Source organism: Bombus vancouverensis, chromosome 9 (genome assembly GCF_051014615.1).
Source record: "Bombus vancouverensis nearcticus chromosome 9, iyBomVanc1_principal, whole genome shotgun sequence".
Lineage (NCBI taxonomy): Eukaryota > Metazoa > Arthropoda > Insecta > Hymenoptera > Apidae > Bombus > Bombus vancouverensis.
This window is the reverse complement of record NC_134919.1, coordinates 1,530,332-1,545,769: the sequence shown is the minus strand read 5'-3', so window position 1 is coordinate 1,545,769 and position 15,438 is coordinate 1,530,332. Positions and strand designations below refer to the sequence as shown.

Here is a 15,438-nt window from a genome sequence, read left to right as displayed (position 1 = left end):
TAATTTGTATTATAAGTTTCATTTAAGTATTCAATATAGTTAGTGCGAAACACCGATCAAAGTTCTTTTTAACTAGATCGTTGCTCTTTTCAGTAAACATCACGTTCCACTTTGATCGGTGATTAATAAAATAATTTTCTATCAAAAGGTTAATTAAAATTCTAATCTCTCGTGGATTAATTCCATTAAAAGAGAGAAAGAGAGAGACTGAGAGACATTATGTATAAAGATCATAGATAGATATAAATTTCATAGAAAAATGAGGTTACTTGAAAATATAATTTCTACTCTCATCTAACATAAATTCGCTTGAAATTACTTAAAAACGCTGTATTTCGAACTTGAAATACTTACAATTAGAATTTCATATAAAGAGATTCTAGTTGTTACTAAAGATATTTCAATGAATTTCCATCGAGATACCAACTTCACCTCGTAATTTCATTCACTGATACGACTTCTGTGAAAACCGTTCTCCGAAACTTCGTCTTTCTTCTAACGAAACGAGTGTTTTCTTGAAACGAGAGCGAAATCAGTATCGATATTCTCGTTCAAGACGGTTAAAACGTGCCACTATGCTTCCTTCTATGCAACCGGACGCATAAATGGAATCAACGCGAGTTCTCCAAATGGTTTGCCTGGATCGCGATCTACGTCTACGTGCAATGCAAAACGTTCAACGACGTGGACGTTATCTGGGATCATAAATCTTGAGGATAAAAAAACGCAGAACTATCATGCATTCCGAATTAACAGAGAACATACTAACGCTATACAGCGATTTACATACTAACCTTTATAAAACTTATTCACCATATATACTATAGTCGCTATAGTTTACAATGGTTGCTAAAGAGCTTCCGGTGTTTCCATAAATCACTTTGAAACAGGAATAATCAAATATTAAAAAGTAATAATTTAGAGCGATAAAATATATTTATACTATTATAGAAGAGATGTAACGTGGCTAAAGTTTCGTATGGTGCCCAGTATAACGGCGCTACTAACAAATTACTGACATGTGGCTTGATAAAAGCATTACACAATTTTTACTCTCATTGCGTTTGCGTTCATTGAGTTACAAGTTTTTTTTTGCAACGTTTTCACAGTTACTGATTTAAAATGGTTTTATTTATGGCTTAAGCTGGAAACTTACGCATAATTCTATGCAATTGACGCTCACCAGCTTTTCGTTCGCGACTGAATATTACCATCACCGATATTTTAGTATCAAACCAGTTTATTGATTTTGTTGTAAATTGTGTGCGGATGTTTATAATGCGAAAATGCAAATATCTATCTCAACTACTAATTTGAACAAAAATCAGCCCGCGAAACAACTTTAAACGCGAATGGATTAATTCTATTAAGTACATGTTACATTTTTAAAAACAGACATATTATTTTCATGCCATTTTTACTTTTCTAAGTGAAAAGGAAAAAATTTCGTTATTTGACTTATTAATACAAAAATTTTCTTTCCGTTTATTTAGCGAGAATGGCTCAATTTATATAAGAAAACGCATATTACAATGCGAATGAATGTACAACATATTTTCTATAAGATACGTATTACAGATATTTTAGAATTCATAAAAATCAATGGCTGAAATAACTGGTTAAACTAAACGTAGGTAACTCATGGTCGTATACATATATCACATTAAATGCTTCATTAAATACATATTAAGAAAGCAACATGCAAAACAAGAAACTTTAATTGCTCTTCTAATAACAAAAGTAATTGAGATTGATTGTATCAGATATTTTCTATCCTGTATTAAAGGTTTACTGCTACATAAAAAGTTCTACGGCCATACTTATGTACAGTAATTGATACGATGTTAAAACTCACGAAAAAAGGGGGAAAAAGTATATCTATCTATCTATTGCCGAATGTATAAACGAAATTGCATCGTGAGATATTTTATTCGGATATAAATATAGCATCAGAAATAGGTTCATTGGCAAATATTACAGCAATTTGTAGTAAGAAAAATTAACGTAAACTTCCCAGGGCCTTTAACACCCGTTCTTCACGGTAGAATAACTTTAAGAGATAAATCACCAGATATCAACAGCTTTCTTTGAACGTACCACGAGACGCATAATTATTACACCAATTTTCTATCAAGATAGAACTGCGAACGATAACACGACGTAAGTAATGGCAGTCATTAGAGAACCGCGGCAGACTTTTCTTTGATGCGTAACCAGTCGATGCGTCGGCTCGAACGACGAAGGGACAAGCACACGGATGGAGAAAGATCGACGATCGATTTCGTACTCCAAGGAATCCCACAATTTTCAAACGGATATAAAATTGACTAACCCGTGATCCTGTTCTCCTTTCATCCTCTTCTTTTTTTTTGTTATTATTCGATTCTGTCGCTGACTAATTCGTTTTTGTCTGAATAATACGAGCGAAACACCTGGGAATTCCACGAATATTTTAAAAATAATTGTTCCATTAATCTGCGTCGCAATTAAAACGACGAGCTAACACGTTTCCTCCGACTTGCTATAAATAAGAACTATTAAAACGAGGACTACCAGAGAAGATTTTTGTGACAATGACATATTGCCGGATAGAGTTATAAGTCCAACTCACTTTTTAACGTTTTCTGTAATATTTATTCTCTATTTTATAGGGGTATATAAGAGTATGTGAAAAATAATACAGTGTATGGAATTTTCTTATTATTTGTATGTGTAATGAATTATGATTTAGAAAAGTGTTGCTGTTTTTCAGGCAAACGAAACTATGGATTCGTTGTAATACAAAATTAGACTTTTGTTCAACTCGAAAAATTCCTCTAAATAATTAGAATAACACGTGTTCGTCAAAATTATTTTTATCACTGTAAATAGTAAATCATCGATAGATCTAACTATTTTGTAGAAACGTTTCAAGAAATGCGGTAAGATTTTACTTCGGTATATAAATTGCTATAAAAATCCTATTAAATAAAACGAACGAAAGTAATAACGAGATACCTCCAAGATTTCATACAATAAAAAATTTTTTGTCTATTTGGCTTAACAGCACATCTCGAAAACGCAACTTGCATTCCGCTTTATGCGGTACAGGAGTATCTTCGTTAGTTTCTCGATTGATAGCAAAATAAGTGAAAATTACCCACTCTATTCTTTACAGAATTCTTACTTTATTCCTCATTGTCCAGTTTAATAGGACTTAACATTTTTTGCCTACATCACTTCTGCATTAAACGGCTCATATAATATAACAAATATGAGAGAAACAAGTACGTGTTACTCGTCTTTGTGAACCGTAAGTGTATTTGATCTAGTCACCAATTTCGCTGCATTTCTAACGTTTCGAACGCTACGCTAACGATACGATCAGATACGGTAATTAGTGGAAATTAACTGGATATCAACAGATCCAGGAATGTAGATTTTATTCATGACATTGCTCCACTTTCGATTAGATTAAACCAGCTCTTTCGATGAGATTCTCTGTCTGTTCACCGTACAGAATAAGGTAATTACTTAGAAAGCTGCAATCTTTTTGTATTTCGATGACTTTTTAATATGCTATAGAAATCGATAGTATTATCGCCGAACTATTTTAGTTTTCGACATATTTGTAAAAAACTGTCGCTACCACTATAGCAAATTCTGCCAATAATTGTACGTCCGTGACAGCGTTGTGCGTTAATATGGGCTAAAATATAAACAGAAGAAAAAAATTAGGTTTAGGTCAACCGTTCGTGTTAAGGTTATTTTATCTGGCCGACAATCAATGTTAAGGTATACTATGGTCACGCACGCACAATTATAGGCAGAATTCATTGTAATGGTACCGACGGTCTTTTGCAAATATCTCAGAAACTAAGACCGAGCGGCGGTTACATGTATAGGAAAAGCTGTGTAGAATCACGCAGCCAACAACGTATTTATTAAGGAATCATCAATGGCGGCAGCTTTCTAAATAATTACCGAGGATTAGTACTTGGTACTTAAGTACTTACACGTTATAGACTTGTCACGTTCAGATCAGATACTTTCTTTCGTGTGTAACAAACCGAGGTTGCTGTGTAGGCGATTTAATGAAATGCACAATCATAAACCTTATCGTTGCGTTATCTATATTGTAACAATGTTTCAAGCACGATATACAGATAGAGATATGTATCTTCGAGAAGAAGTAGAAGAAGAAGAAGAATCTTCAAGATTAGCGTTTCCAACCGTGTGGGTCTGAGATGTTTGATTTGTGGATAATTATTACTAGAAACAATTAAGAATACTCTTTGAACATAGCAAAGTACCAACCACGTTTATTTTACTAATAAGTGTGCAACATTAGAAAGGAAATTGAACCTATTCGTAATACTATTGTCATAAGAAATCTTGACAGTGCTTGTAGTTTATACAGTATACCGTGAATTTAACTTCGTGGTACAGGCGAAATCAAGGGAAATTCTAATAGATAAATCTGAATCATTTTAAATATTAGAACACATTATTGCATAAACTCATAAATGTTCGGAAATTTCTAACAAAATCCCGTAGATAAATATGGATATTATGTATCGTTTGCTATACTTAACTTTTTGTTAATACACTACAATAATAATACGACAGATTCAATATTATTTCGATAGTATAAAAAGTATCTACAAAACGGTAACGAAAAATAATAGTATCTTTTACTAAATGAAAGAATTGAAATATTTTAACGTCTGTTCGTAATATTAGGTCGTCCGAAAAGTTTCTTTCGTTTTATAAGGAAATAATGGGTGCACAACATTTTCCGTTTTATATTATTTTATCGAATTACGTATGATCCCTTTTTTGTTCTATCGAAATAAAGATCACAACGTTCGACAGATTAGGTTTGATGTTTGTATAAAGATGCGTTGTTGCAAAAGACGTGTCTGTAAAAGAAAGCCATTTCTCGGACAATCTAATATATTAAAGTTTAAAAAGCTATAGAATAATTTAGATTTTAAACAGTCGTGATTTGCGATAAATATTCCCGAGCCCAAAAACAAGTAATTTGAATCTCAAATACGAGATACGTACGATACACACGTAGAACACGTACGATTACGTTCTCCTTTAAAAGAGAAGCGTCGAAAACAGCGCGGAATTTCAGATCAAATTCAGATCGATGACTTTGTTATTAAAAAATGATACGAGTAAGGCCGGGAGAATGTAATAACATAATCTCGTATATTCATCTTAATAGTCGTCGAGTTAACCAGTTGAAAGTATATTTGCTACATGTAGCAAAGTGCAGTTTCTGGATCATTTTATTATCCGCGCTTAATCTTAAGTGCTCTTCTATGATAAATTATTGTACTGAATGCAGTTGTATATTAGCATAGTACATAAAAAATATGAGACCTGAAAATCGAGGCAAGATTTATTATAAAGTACCTAATTGCCGACGTCGCGTCGTCGCATCGCGGTCGTTACGATTAGAAATCAATCACAATTTTACATAATAATATTTACGAACTATTTTTATATACCTAATAAGAAATTAAATTGTTTTACTTTCAGTTTGTTACTTAATCACTCGAGTTTTACGGAATTCCGCAGCGAATGTTTGTTCTTTTTAGAAAGCACCTCTTCGGTAGAAAATGGTGTAACGGACGATTACATACAAACAAATACGAAAACTTAGAAATACGAGCATATCTTTAGGGAATGGTGATTTAGATATTCGACGCAGCAAGTATTCTCCTGTCAGTGTGTAACATCTATTTTTATTTTTTTTTTTTATTTTTATTTCTATTTTTATTTTTATTTTTATTTTTATTTTTATTTTATTTTTATTTTTATACAAAACTCATATAGTCGTTTAGCATCGTCTTATCAAACGGATAGGCGGTAATTTACATAAAAATCGAAATGTATACTTGGACACATGCTACTCTAATAGAAGAACATTTTGTCACGAATTCATGTCACGTATTACAATATATACCGTTAAGATGCTTTGCACAAACGCCATTAGTTGTACGGGACGTTAAGCGACCACCTGGCACGGCCATCTGATTTTAATTTTAAATTTTCGGCCCCAATCGAAGATAAACTCACGCATTCTAACGCATCGATATTTTCGACGATTGAAAAATCAATTACTAATTCACGCCTGACGAATTACAAGCAAGTCGATTTGTCGAATCTAAGACAGCTATATTATTTATCTCCAATTATTTCTTTACCTTTCATTGATTTTCAAGCAAGTATTTGTGTTTATATATCTTTGCGAAAAAAAATAAATTTCATGAAAACTACAGCTGTTCTTTATTTAAAATATGATGTGATTAACATATCTATGCGACTACGTGCTTGGATAAAAATTTGTAACTTCTTGTCCTTCTTCTCTAATGGGAGCAGTGTAAATCAATTTGAATTTGCGAGAATATATATTCACGAATTTCGCCGTTGACAAATTGATAGAGAAGAAATACCCCGATACTTTGTTAGACGTGAATATTATATTGTAAGAAATATTTCTAGTGAAGAAGCGTAAATACACATTGTGCTTCTGTGAACATAAGAAATTTTTACATCTTTTAAGGAGAGAGTAAAGGTGGAGTAGAAATGTAAAAGGAAGAAAGAATAGAAAGAATGAGACTGAAGAAGAAAGAAGGGTAAAATGAACATAATAGTCTCAAAATAAATAACTAAATAAGTGTATATTCCAAAAGGAAATTTGAAAATCTTAGAAATGGACCTCTTAACAGTGGAATATGTATGTGGTATAAATTTGAACAACGAGTCTAGTGATCTCAATTCGTGTATAAGGTGTATATATTTATCATAAGTCATAGTTACGAAAAGATCAAGTTCATCTAATATTCACAAAAGATTGTACATAAAATTAGAGCGGTATGCTACGTACGCGAGGCATCGTCATTCTTTTCAAGCGAAAACACACACGTGTACGTAAAAGTTGTTTATGACAATCCACAATAGAGGCGAGAACGTTGTACTATCTTGGGAATATAGTGAATCAACTGCTATAAAATAGCTGCGTGCAAGTATTTTAATGGTCCTGTAAGCTTCTATCTGGAGGATCAAGCGACGGCGTTTAGCATGCATCAACTCGCATAACGCATACAGTGCGTCCTACGTGCTAGAAGCTCTCTCGTGCTCTTTTCAGGAGACCGAAACGGTAAATGAAATCATTAGGGTGCGCTGACCCACGAATATCGAGCCGTATTTTCAACATGAGCGCACGCCTATAAATGTCATCGAGTTATTTCTTTCAAGACATACCTCAAAACGTTACACTGCAATTAACTGATGGAAATTATGAGTACTCATTACTCGTAGTTTAAAATAAAGGTTCTTCACGATTGAAATAAGCTTCTTAAATCAAACGAGTACTTCGCTTATTTCATATCAAAATTTCTAATATTAATGTCAAACGTTAACGACAGAATTATTCTCGTTTTCTTTTTTTTTTAACATCCATCTTGATGAAAAGACGATAAGAGATCGATAAGAGACGAGAAGAATCGTGTAGTCTTTTATAAATTAAGTAACATCGTTTTCCTCGTTGTTGATTGCGAAATAACTTGCTGTCCATGCAGCTGTGCATTAGATTCCATCTAAACTGTCACCAATCCCGCCACGTTCCCATACCGTCTGGTCAATTATTTCAAACGTGAAACACGTTCCAGCAGATTTTGGCGTTGCCTGTCTGGAAATGGATCGAGTCAGGAAGCGTGACATTGAACGGTGTCCATAGCGGCGTGGAGAAAACTTCAAATCTAGTGTAAAACGAAATGTTTAATTATCTAAGGTTTGTCATCGACGTAACAGAAGTCGTAACAAGGTGTGTAATATGGCAATCAGTCGGACGACAAAGATGGTAATGGAAGAAAACAGATTCCGTAAATAGTATTCATTATCGACCGGTTAAACGTGAAATTCGAAATTAGCGGCGTCCAGACAACGATATTCGTTATCACGAGGGCGTGTTTTTACGTCGAAGAGAAAAGAAAAAGAAAATGAAATAAAAGAAAAGAAAAACGAGACGAAATGGTATCGCGCGTGCGTCGGGAACCTTTCACAGTCGAGATTTGCAAGATGTAATTTTTAAGGCACGTCCTCTGGCGTTTACCGGCGAGCAATCGGACTGAAAACGATTACCAGAAAATTGTACCTCCGTCGACGAGGAGAAACTTTACAAACATGTGGAATAGAGCTATGGGGATTATGTAACGTGACATAGATAGATTAAAGTTCGATGAAATACAAGATATTGAGAAAGAAAAACGAAGCGATCGAAATTTCTGTAACACTTCTTGTATTATTATAGGAAATGAAATAAATCTGTCATTGAAGATTTATTAAATATAATTTAAACTTTAAAGAAAAGGATAGCAATTTATAATAAGCTAATATATTGATTTAATTATGCCCAGAAGCGTTGGTATACATTGGTATTAAAATTTAATAGCGCGATATCATCCATCCTTCAATTTCAACTCGATTTTACTATATTAAAATCACTTAATATCGCGGTAATACGAAAAGTGATAGATGGATTAGCTTTTCCACCACGGAAATTAGTTTCTATCTATGTTTCGAATCGCCACTTATCGAGGCAATTATTTTAATGCGTGCTCGTTAAATTAATACGATAGGAACTGTAATCTTCATATTTATGACGTACAAATAAATCGATTTTATCCCGTCGTAATTCAATTGTTTTATCTGGTCTTGTTAACATCCAAATGCTTGTTAATTATCTTCTGCTTAACGTTTGATTAATAAGCGTTCTATAGATTTTCTGGTCGCCTATATCGTGTTTAGATATCGTTTTATTAATTATTCTTCAGTCGTTGCAAAAATACGTACACATACAGTAATAATGGAATCGCATTCGGACGAACTGGTTTATAATCAATCTGTATCTTTTTGATAAAACACCTGGCAACACTCATTTTCTATTTTCTAGCATTTCTATCGGCTAATTGTCGGCTCCTCTCTACTGTGAAAAACATATGTTATCAATAGAACGAGGATGTCTACGCAAATGCACAATTTCGTAAAATGCAATAAAAGAAATAAAACTTAAGTAGAAAGTTGTTATATAATTAAAAGATTATTAAAAAGCGTGGTGTATTTGTCGTTTTTCGTGGAATACAAATTGTAACGGAAATAATATGCAGCATACTAAAAACTCACTATCGATTCTACACGTTTTACGAGAATAAATGTGATATGCTTTTTAATGTCATCCGCAATCTAGTTTATTGCGTTCTACACGTTTTGTTGCATCGATAATCTCGTCAACTAATCGCTGATCTCGTACTCTGTAATTTTAACGATGGTTAAACGCAAATGCCTTAAATTCTGTCTTTCGAATATTAGACCATTTGAGGCGTTTAAATGAATGGTAGTGGCAGGAAAAATACAGTAGAAGTCAAATCATTATTAATCAAATGAAAAGAAATTTTTTAATTGGTAAGATGATGGGAAAAAATTAATTTTAATTCGCTTTCGCTATTTACCTTCATTCACTATCCTCTATTCGTATCTACTCGTTTATTATTATCGAATTGGGATGTATTATGATTAATGATTGGCACGTTTCTTAAATATCTTTAAACAGAAATTAACTCACGTTATGGTCGATTTGCTTCTATTAGTTACATTGTAAATACGTACTCGGTTGTAACGACATATTTGGAATGATATTTTCACTGTTTGATGCACGGACAACAGGAAGTCATATGTCATATTTTCTTCGATCGGTAGTATTACGTATACGCGTTTCTTTCTTCGTTTTTTAACGGTTGGCACACGATTGTACACACGTATACGAATGATTGATGTTTCTTATTACGAATGAATTTAATGTGACTAGATGGTGCTACTATGTAGTCGCTTATTAGCATCAAATTATCGTGAAACAAAAACTTTTATAAAACAAGGCCTGAATAGATTTTCTATTTTTATCCTGTATTTCATACGTATGCCCAAAATAAAGGCATACACGACCAAGTATTTTAATTAATAAACCAGTGCGGGACGAAAACTTAATCGTAATTTTTTTCAAATTGGCAATAATAAAGAAAGTAATATTCATTCACTCCTCTTAATTTTTCATAGATTTACAAAATTTTAAAATGATCATTTTAAATCATCAAACTAAATTAACGTCCAAGTCCCTGACTTAAGGTCCCAAACAACTGAGATTCGCGATATTTTGCGGTATTTAACGATTGCAAATTAAAAAACGACTCGTTAGAGGTCGAAATTAAATAATTTAAAATAGGACGTTACACTTTTGCGTGTTTCGATCGGTGGATTTTCTCATCTATACAGTAAGTCGTAAGATGAAAACATTTTATTATTGAAATTTAACAATTGCGAGAGTATAAATATTCTTTTGTAACTCATTGTACAAAAGTAAACCGATGCACACAAATACTTAATTTAATACTTAGTTTAATTTTTTTCTGCCATCGTTATAAATGTCCATTTTGCGTAAAAGTAACCATTCCATTTACCTGGTAAATTTGCAAAGGATAAAAAACAGAGCACCAACCTGCAAATAAGGGCTGGCCGCAGAGAGAACCAAACGATGCGCCAGAAATCTTTGTCCGCCAGTACAACAGAGAGCTACATCGGCGAACCTTTGGGACAGCATCGCCTCCTTGAGGAATTCCCCGACATCCGGTGCCCTCCCAGAAACCCTGATCACCTCTCCCATCATGCTCCAACTTGATAGCGATGACACACTATTTGCAGTACTCTTCAGTCGCTATAAACCAGTTCGAAGAATCACCACGTGTTTCAACTTCTCTTCATAATATCACGCTTTATTTGCCAAATATGTCCTTCGTTTAAATAGTTATACACATCAGTCAAGGCCCGATTTCATTTCGTCGGATTTATACATGCGTGTTGCATTCAAGTACACTGATTTCCATAAAACACGTGTCCACATGATGAAAACGGATCGGCGCTAGCTTATCAGAGTCCCTCGGTGTTTCGTTATAAATAGAAATGAATTATCATAGAGACAATTCCAACCATCGATGTCCAACGTAGCCAGCGTAGCTACAAGAGAAACAGAAGAATTCTAAAACTTGTAGATGAAGCTTCCGAAGTAATTCGATTATCTAGCAGCTTTCGTCAAGTTTATCTTTCTCCGTGTAACTTTTTACTCGTGCATCATTTTTCATACAGGAACTTTCTAAGGAGTTAACAGTCTGCCTCTTTTTCTTGAACTTTCGACCGATCTCTTATCTTCGAAACTTTCTGCAAAATATCTGTCGCTATCGATTTTAGAAAATTGTTCTCTTACCGAATTTAGATTCTATTTTTGGAAACCTATCGAAAACTATTCTATACAATTTAAAGACGAGAAATTCAAGGACATCGGCATCTCCCGTCCAATTTTATTTTTAACATAGGAAAGTAAAATTGAAAATACATTCCATTTAATTCGATATCTAACAAAAGGAAGTATTTTAAGATCCAAGTATATATCTGAAACAAGAACTTCAATTTCAAGATTTATTATATCGTTCAGCAAAGAAATGGAGTTTAAAAATATGCACATCTATCTTTGGCAGATCCTGTACATATCACAGATGACAATAAATATGTCACTCGTCTAAAAGCTGTTATCCACGTACAAAGAAACAAATTGTCCAGTGATTTTAGAAGTGCGATGTATCGCCTCGTATTATAACAGCAGAAATTGACGAGCTCCTTTATTACAGCTTATTAAGCTAGCGGTTTTGCGTGGACCACGGTTCATGCTACTGTACTGTGAAATTACTTTGTGGCTATGGAATTGATACCCTATATAAGATAACACCCCGAGCGAAGCGTGCAGCACGTTGAACGGCTTGTCATTGTCATACGTGTGATTGAACGAAGTTGCTCGAGCTGCTTGCGATTCCAGTACCGCTGCAACCATTTTGAACGCGTTTATCGATTGTAAATAAAAATACGCTTGTACCATTAATATCGTAACATTAAGATGAACGTGCTACTTACATCCATCATATAAACAGCTCAGTGTTAAGAACAACTCTTATCTATTTACTGCTAACTCGTAGTATGAAAATATTGATTTCTTTTCAGTTAACGAAGAGAATGAGAAGTTGTCTTAAATTTTTGAACATCCGAATTTTTGCACCTTTTTATTCTTGGGTTTTTCAATTACTGAACTATCGGGGCTAGAAATTTGTAGACTCTTAAGTTCATAGACTTGTTGAATTTTGAAACTTTCGCGTGTTGATATTCTGGGGACTTTTGCATCGAAGAATCATCGAATTTTTAGACTGCATTTTCAAACTTTTGAGTATTACAATTTTTGGGCTCGCGGGTCCTTATGTTATGAATCTGACGATTTTTAGATTCTCAGATTTTTACATTTATAGATATAAATTCCTGAACTTGCAGACTCTGGGAACCTAAGACTCTTAACTTTCAAATTGTTAAATTTTTTAACCTTTGGATTACTTTAGTTTTGGATTCTCGTTTTAATATCCAGCCAACTGCTGCGTTTGCCATCGCATAGGAATAAACAAATGCTCGCCTGTCAAATGAACGGTATCGAGAGACAGATTTATAGACGATTCGAGTTGCTTGTCATTGCCGAGTGATTTAGAAGAATGATCCGCTAGCCTTGATATTTTGTTTAATTATTATCGCGATAACAGTGCCGGTTCATATCGGTACCTTTCACGTTTGTTTAATCCAGAAAATTGAAAAAATCTATCGAATACACTTTGTGGAAATACGATTTTGTAATTTCGAATTTATGGGAAATATACATATTTTGCATACGCGATACAGAACTTTTGAGAATAACATAGATACAGAGCAATTCATCTTCATTCTTTGCAAATATTACTATCAAATGCAATAAATATCAAATGTTTTGAGATGGCTAGATTTCACTGTACAAATTAAAATCGTTCAGTTTCATGGTAAATCATCTACATATTTGAACGACCTAAAAAATTCGAAAAATCAATCATTCATGAATGATACATTAGTATGTTAATAAACTTCGATATTCGATAATAACCTGAGAAATTATTGCTGATTTTCTTATCGAAATAACGGTCTGCGTTTTACTCGTTAGATACGGCGAAATAGTTTTGACACACTACACGATTTTCAGGTAGATACATGGATAATGCAAATTTTTAACGATAGAGAGATAAGTTAGAACGAATGTCCTACTACACCCGAAACATAACTCAGATTAGTATAACACGACACCTTGTCTTTTGATAAAGAACAGGAAATGATTATTAACGTTTCTTTGTTACATCTGTTAACCCTTTTGCAATCGTTGAATTTTTCGTTTTAAGGGACAAAACAGGATCTTGCATGTTTTAAAAAAATGTTTGTCTTAAGATTGAAACGAGGGAACATATACGTCAATAACAATTTCTTTTGCACTTAAATATTTTCTAATATCAGAAAAATACAATTGAATCGAAAATGGCTAAGAAAAAAGACAGGGTTAAAAAAGCTGACAGAGAATAATTTTGAACAACGATATATCAGTTATAATTTACGAATTACTTTTTAAATTAAATGTTTTTAACCAAATGTAAAGGTACTTTTGATGTCTTATTGGCTGACAAAATATCGAATTTTAAAATTGCTCTCCTATAAAAAACTTATCGTGTTTTGAATCTGTAGCTTTCACCTGGTACTTAAAAGATGAAACAAATCACATTCTACATTTTCTTCCTTTAATTATGTTCATAAAAATACGAATTTGTATAAACGTCGATTTAATTATCACGGATTTGTGCGTATCAACCAATACCTCGACGTCCTTTGATCCATGTTCACGATATCATCGTTTATTACGGTATCATTGCAAAAATAAATCGATTTTTACGAGGACTTTGTGAAATACTCCATTAACTCGTGAATTTCGCCCAGAGTTTTTTTGCACACAATACAACCTCGTTTTTTTTTGTTTATTTCTCGCTGCACTATTTTATTCAGGATACAATAGTTTGCCGATGCTTGAAAATTTATTATACACACTTGTCTCAAGGTTATTACGATTTTGTTGCACATTGAAACATATTTGTCGATTTAATCAACGATTTATTATTTCCCGCACTTCACCGGCTTCGCACTAAAAACACGTTACTTTTTAGTTTATTTAATTTTATTAGCCACTTTGTTCAATTCAACCATAATTTTACACCAACGATAAGATATAAACGACGGACATTCGTTTGAACTTCAACGTGCACAAAGATGCGTGCCAATCTGACATTTCGACAATCGAAAGAGGTTTGGCGAGTCCGTTAAAGTGTAAAACCTAATCAACGCGCGTTACTGAACACGAATTACCTTATTAAGATTGTACGAACAGACTTCTCAATCGAATATAAGATATAATTCTCTGTCGCGTGATAAATCACTCTTTCTCGAAGTGGTTCACTTTCTTTTGACTCGATATAAACATCGTGTTTCGTATCCGCATGTAATTTTTTTACGTCCAAATTTCAACAGCTACGGTTAGCGAATTAGGTGAATTATCGAACGAATTACTCGATCGATCATTTCCAATATTTTCTTAATATCTCGCCTAAATGATCCCTTATAGTCCGACTAGATAATCGTTACGGTGGAACGTTCAAAATAGAAATATCAACGAATGATTTTGCTGCTAGACAATGATGTGCTTCGAAAGGAAGTGGACAAATAATGCTTCCAAAAGAGTTAGAAGCTATCAAGTGGAAATCATCGATAATAGGTGAAACTAACCGTGAAAAACGCGTGTACCTCGAATGATTCAGTATCGTACTTATTAGAACGAACGCAAGAATCCGGCATGATAAAATTGTTATGCAGAATGGAACGAGAACTCAACTGAGAACTCGCGGCAATTCTGTGGATCACAGAGTGTTTACGAGATACCCGTCGCTGAACAACTCAGCAGGGCGACTGCCACCTGAAATCCTCAGGTGAGCAGAGGCCACCTCTGCTCCTTGCAGTCTCTCAACGGAGAGAGAACTCGAAGGAACTCCTCCCATATCGGTGCTCTACTCCCTCCTTGAAGTATAGGTATACTTGCGTTTCCCATCGTGCTACCACAAGCCACCGACCACCAACGTGGACATTCGAATTTTCGAATTGATGATTAGATGAAATGACATCGTTGTACTAATTGTATAACCTTGCTTTCTCGCTGAAATATTTCATTTGGCTGATTGATATTTTATTCTCCGAGTTCGATTATATATTTTTTTTTTAAACGAATAATCGAAAAAGAGATATCGTAACATGTTGTAGGAAATTAATTCCTCTGTGATGTCACACCGAAATCTTTTATGAAATCCTTTACAGCAACGTGTTTCATATATATAAATTTCATTTATTTAGATAACTTCCATATAAATAAATAAATGACACACTCGCCTTTACTTTCTAAAAAAAACT

The 15,438-nt window shown here is 33.7% G+C and overlaps 1 protein-coding gene across 6 annotated transcripts in view; it reads right to left on the bottom strand.

Moving 5' to 3' along the window:
• Positions 1-15,438, bottom strand: part of LOC117160048 (uncharacterized) — a 30,422-nt gene that overhangs the window by 11,028 nt on the left and 3,956 nt on the right. The window contains exons 1-2 of one of the 6 annotated variants that reach the window (XM_076621337.1): positions 13,805-14,986; positions 10,547-11,061 (exon numbers count right to left, since the gene is read on the bottom strand). The exons of 1 other annotated variant lie outside the window; for it this stretch is intronic. In XM_076621337.1, the coding sequence (XP_076477452.1) occupies positions 10,547-10,714 (168 nt within the window). In that variant the 5' untranslated portion in view covers positions 10,715-11,061; positions 13,805-14,986. Of the gene's footprint in view, positions 1-10,546; positions 11,062-11,810; positions 12,124-13,804; positions 14,987-15,438 lie in introns of those variants that run through there. 4 more of the 6 variants (XM_033340441.2, XM_076621339.1, XM_076621338.1 and 1 more) reach the window with 4 other exon arrangements.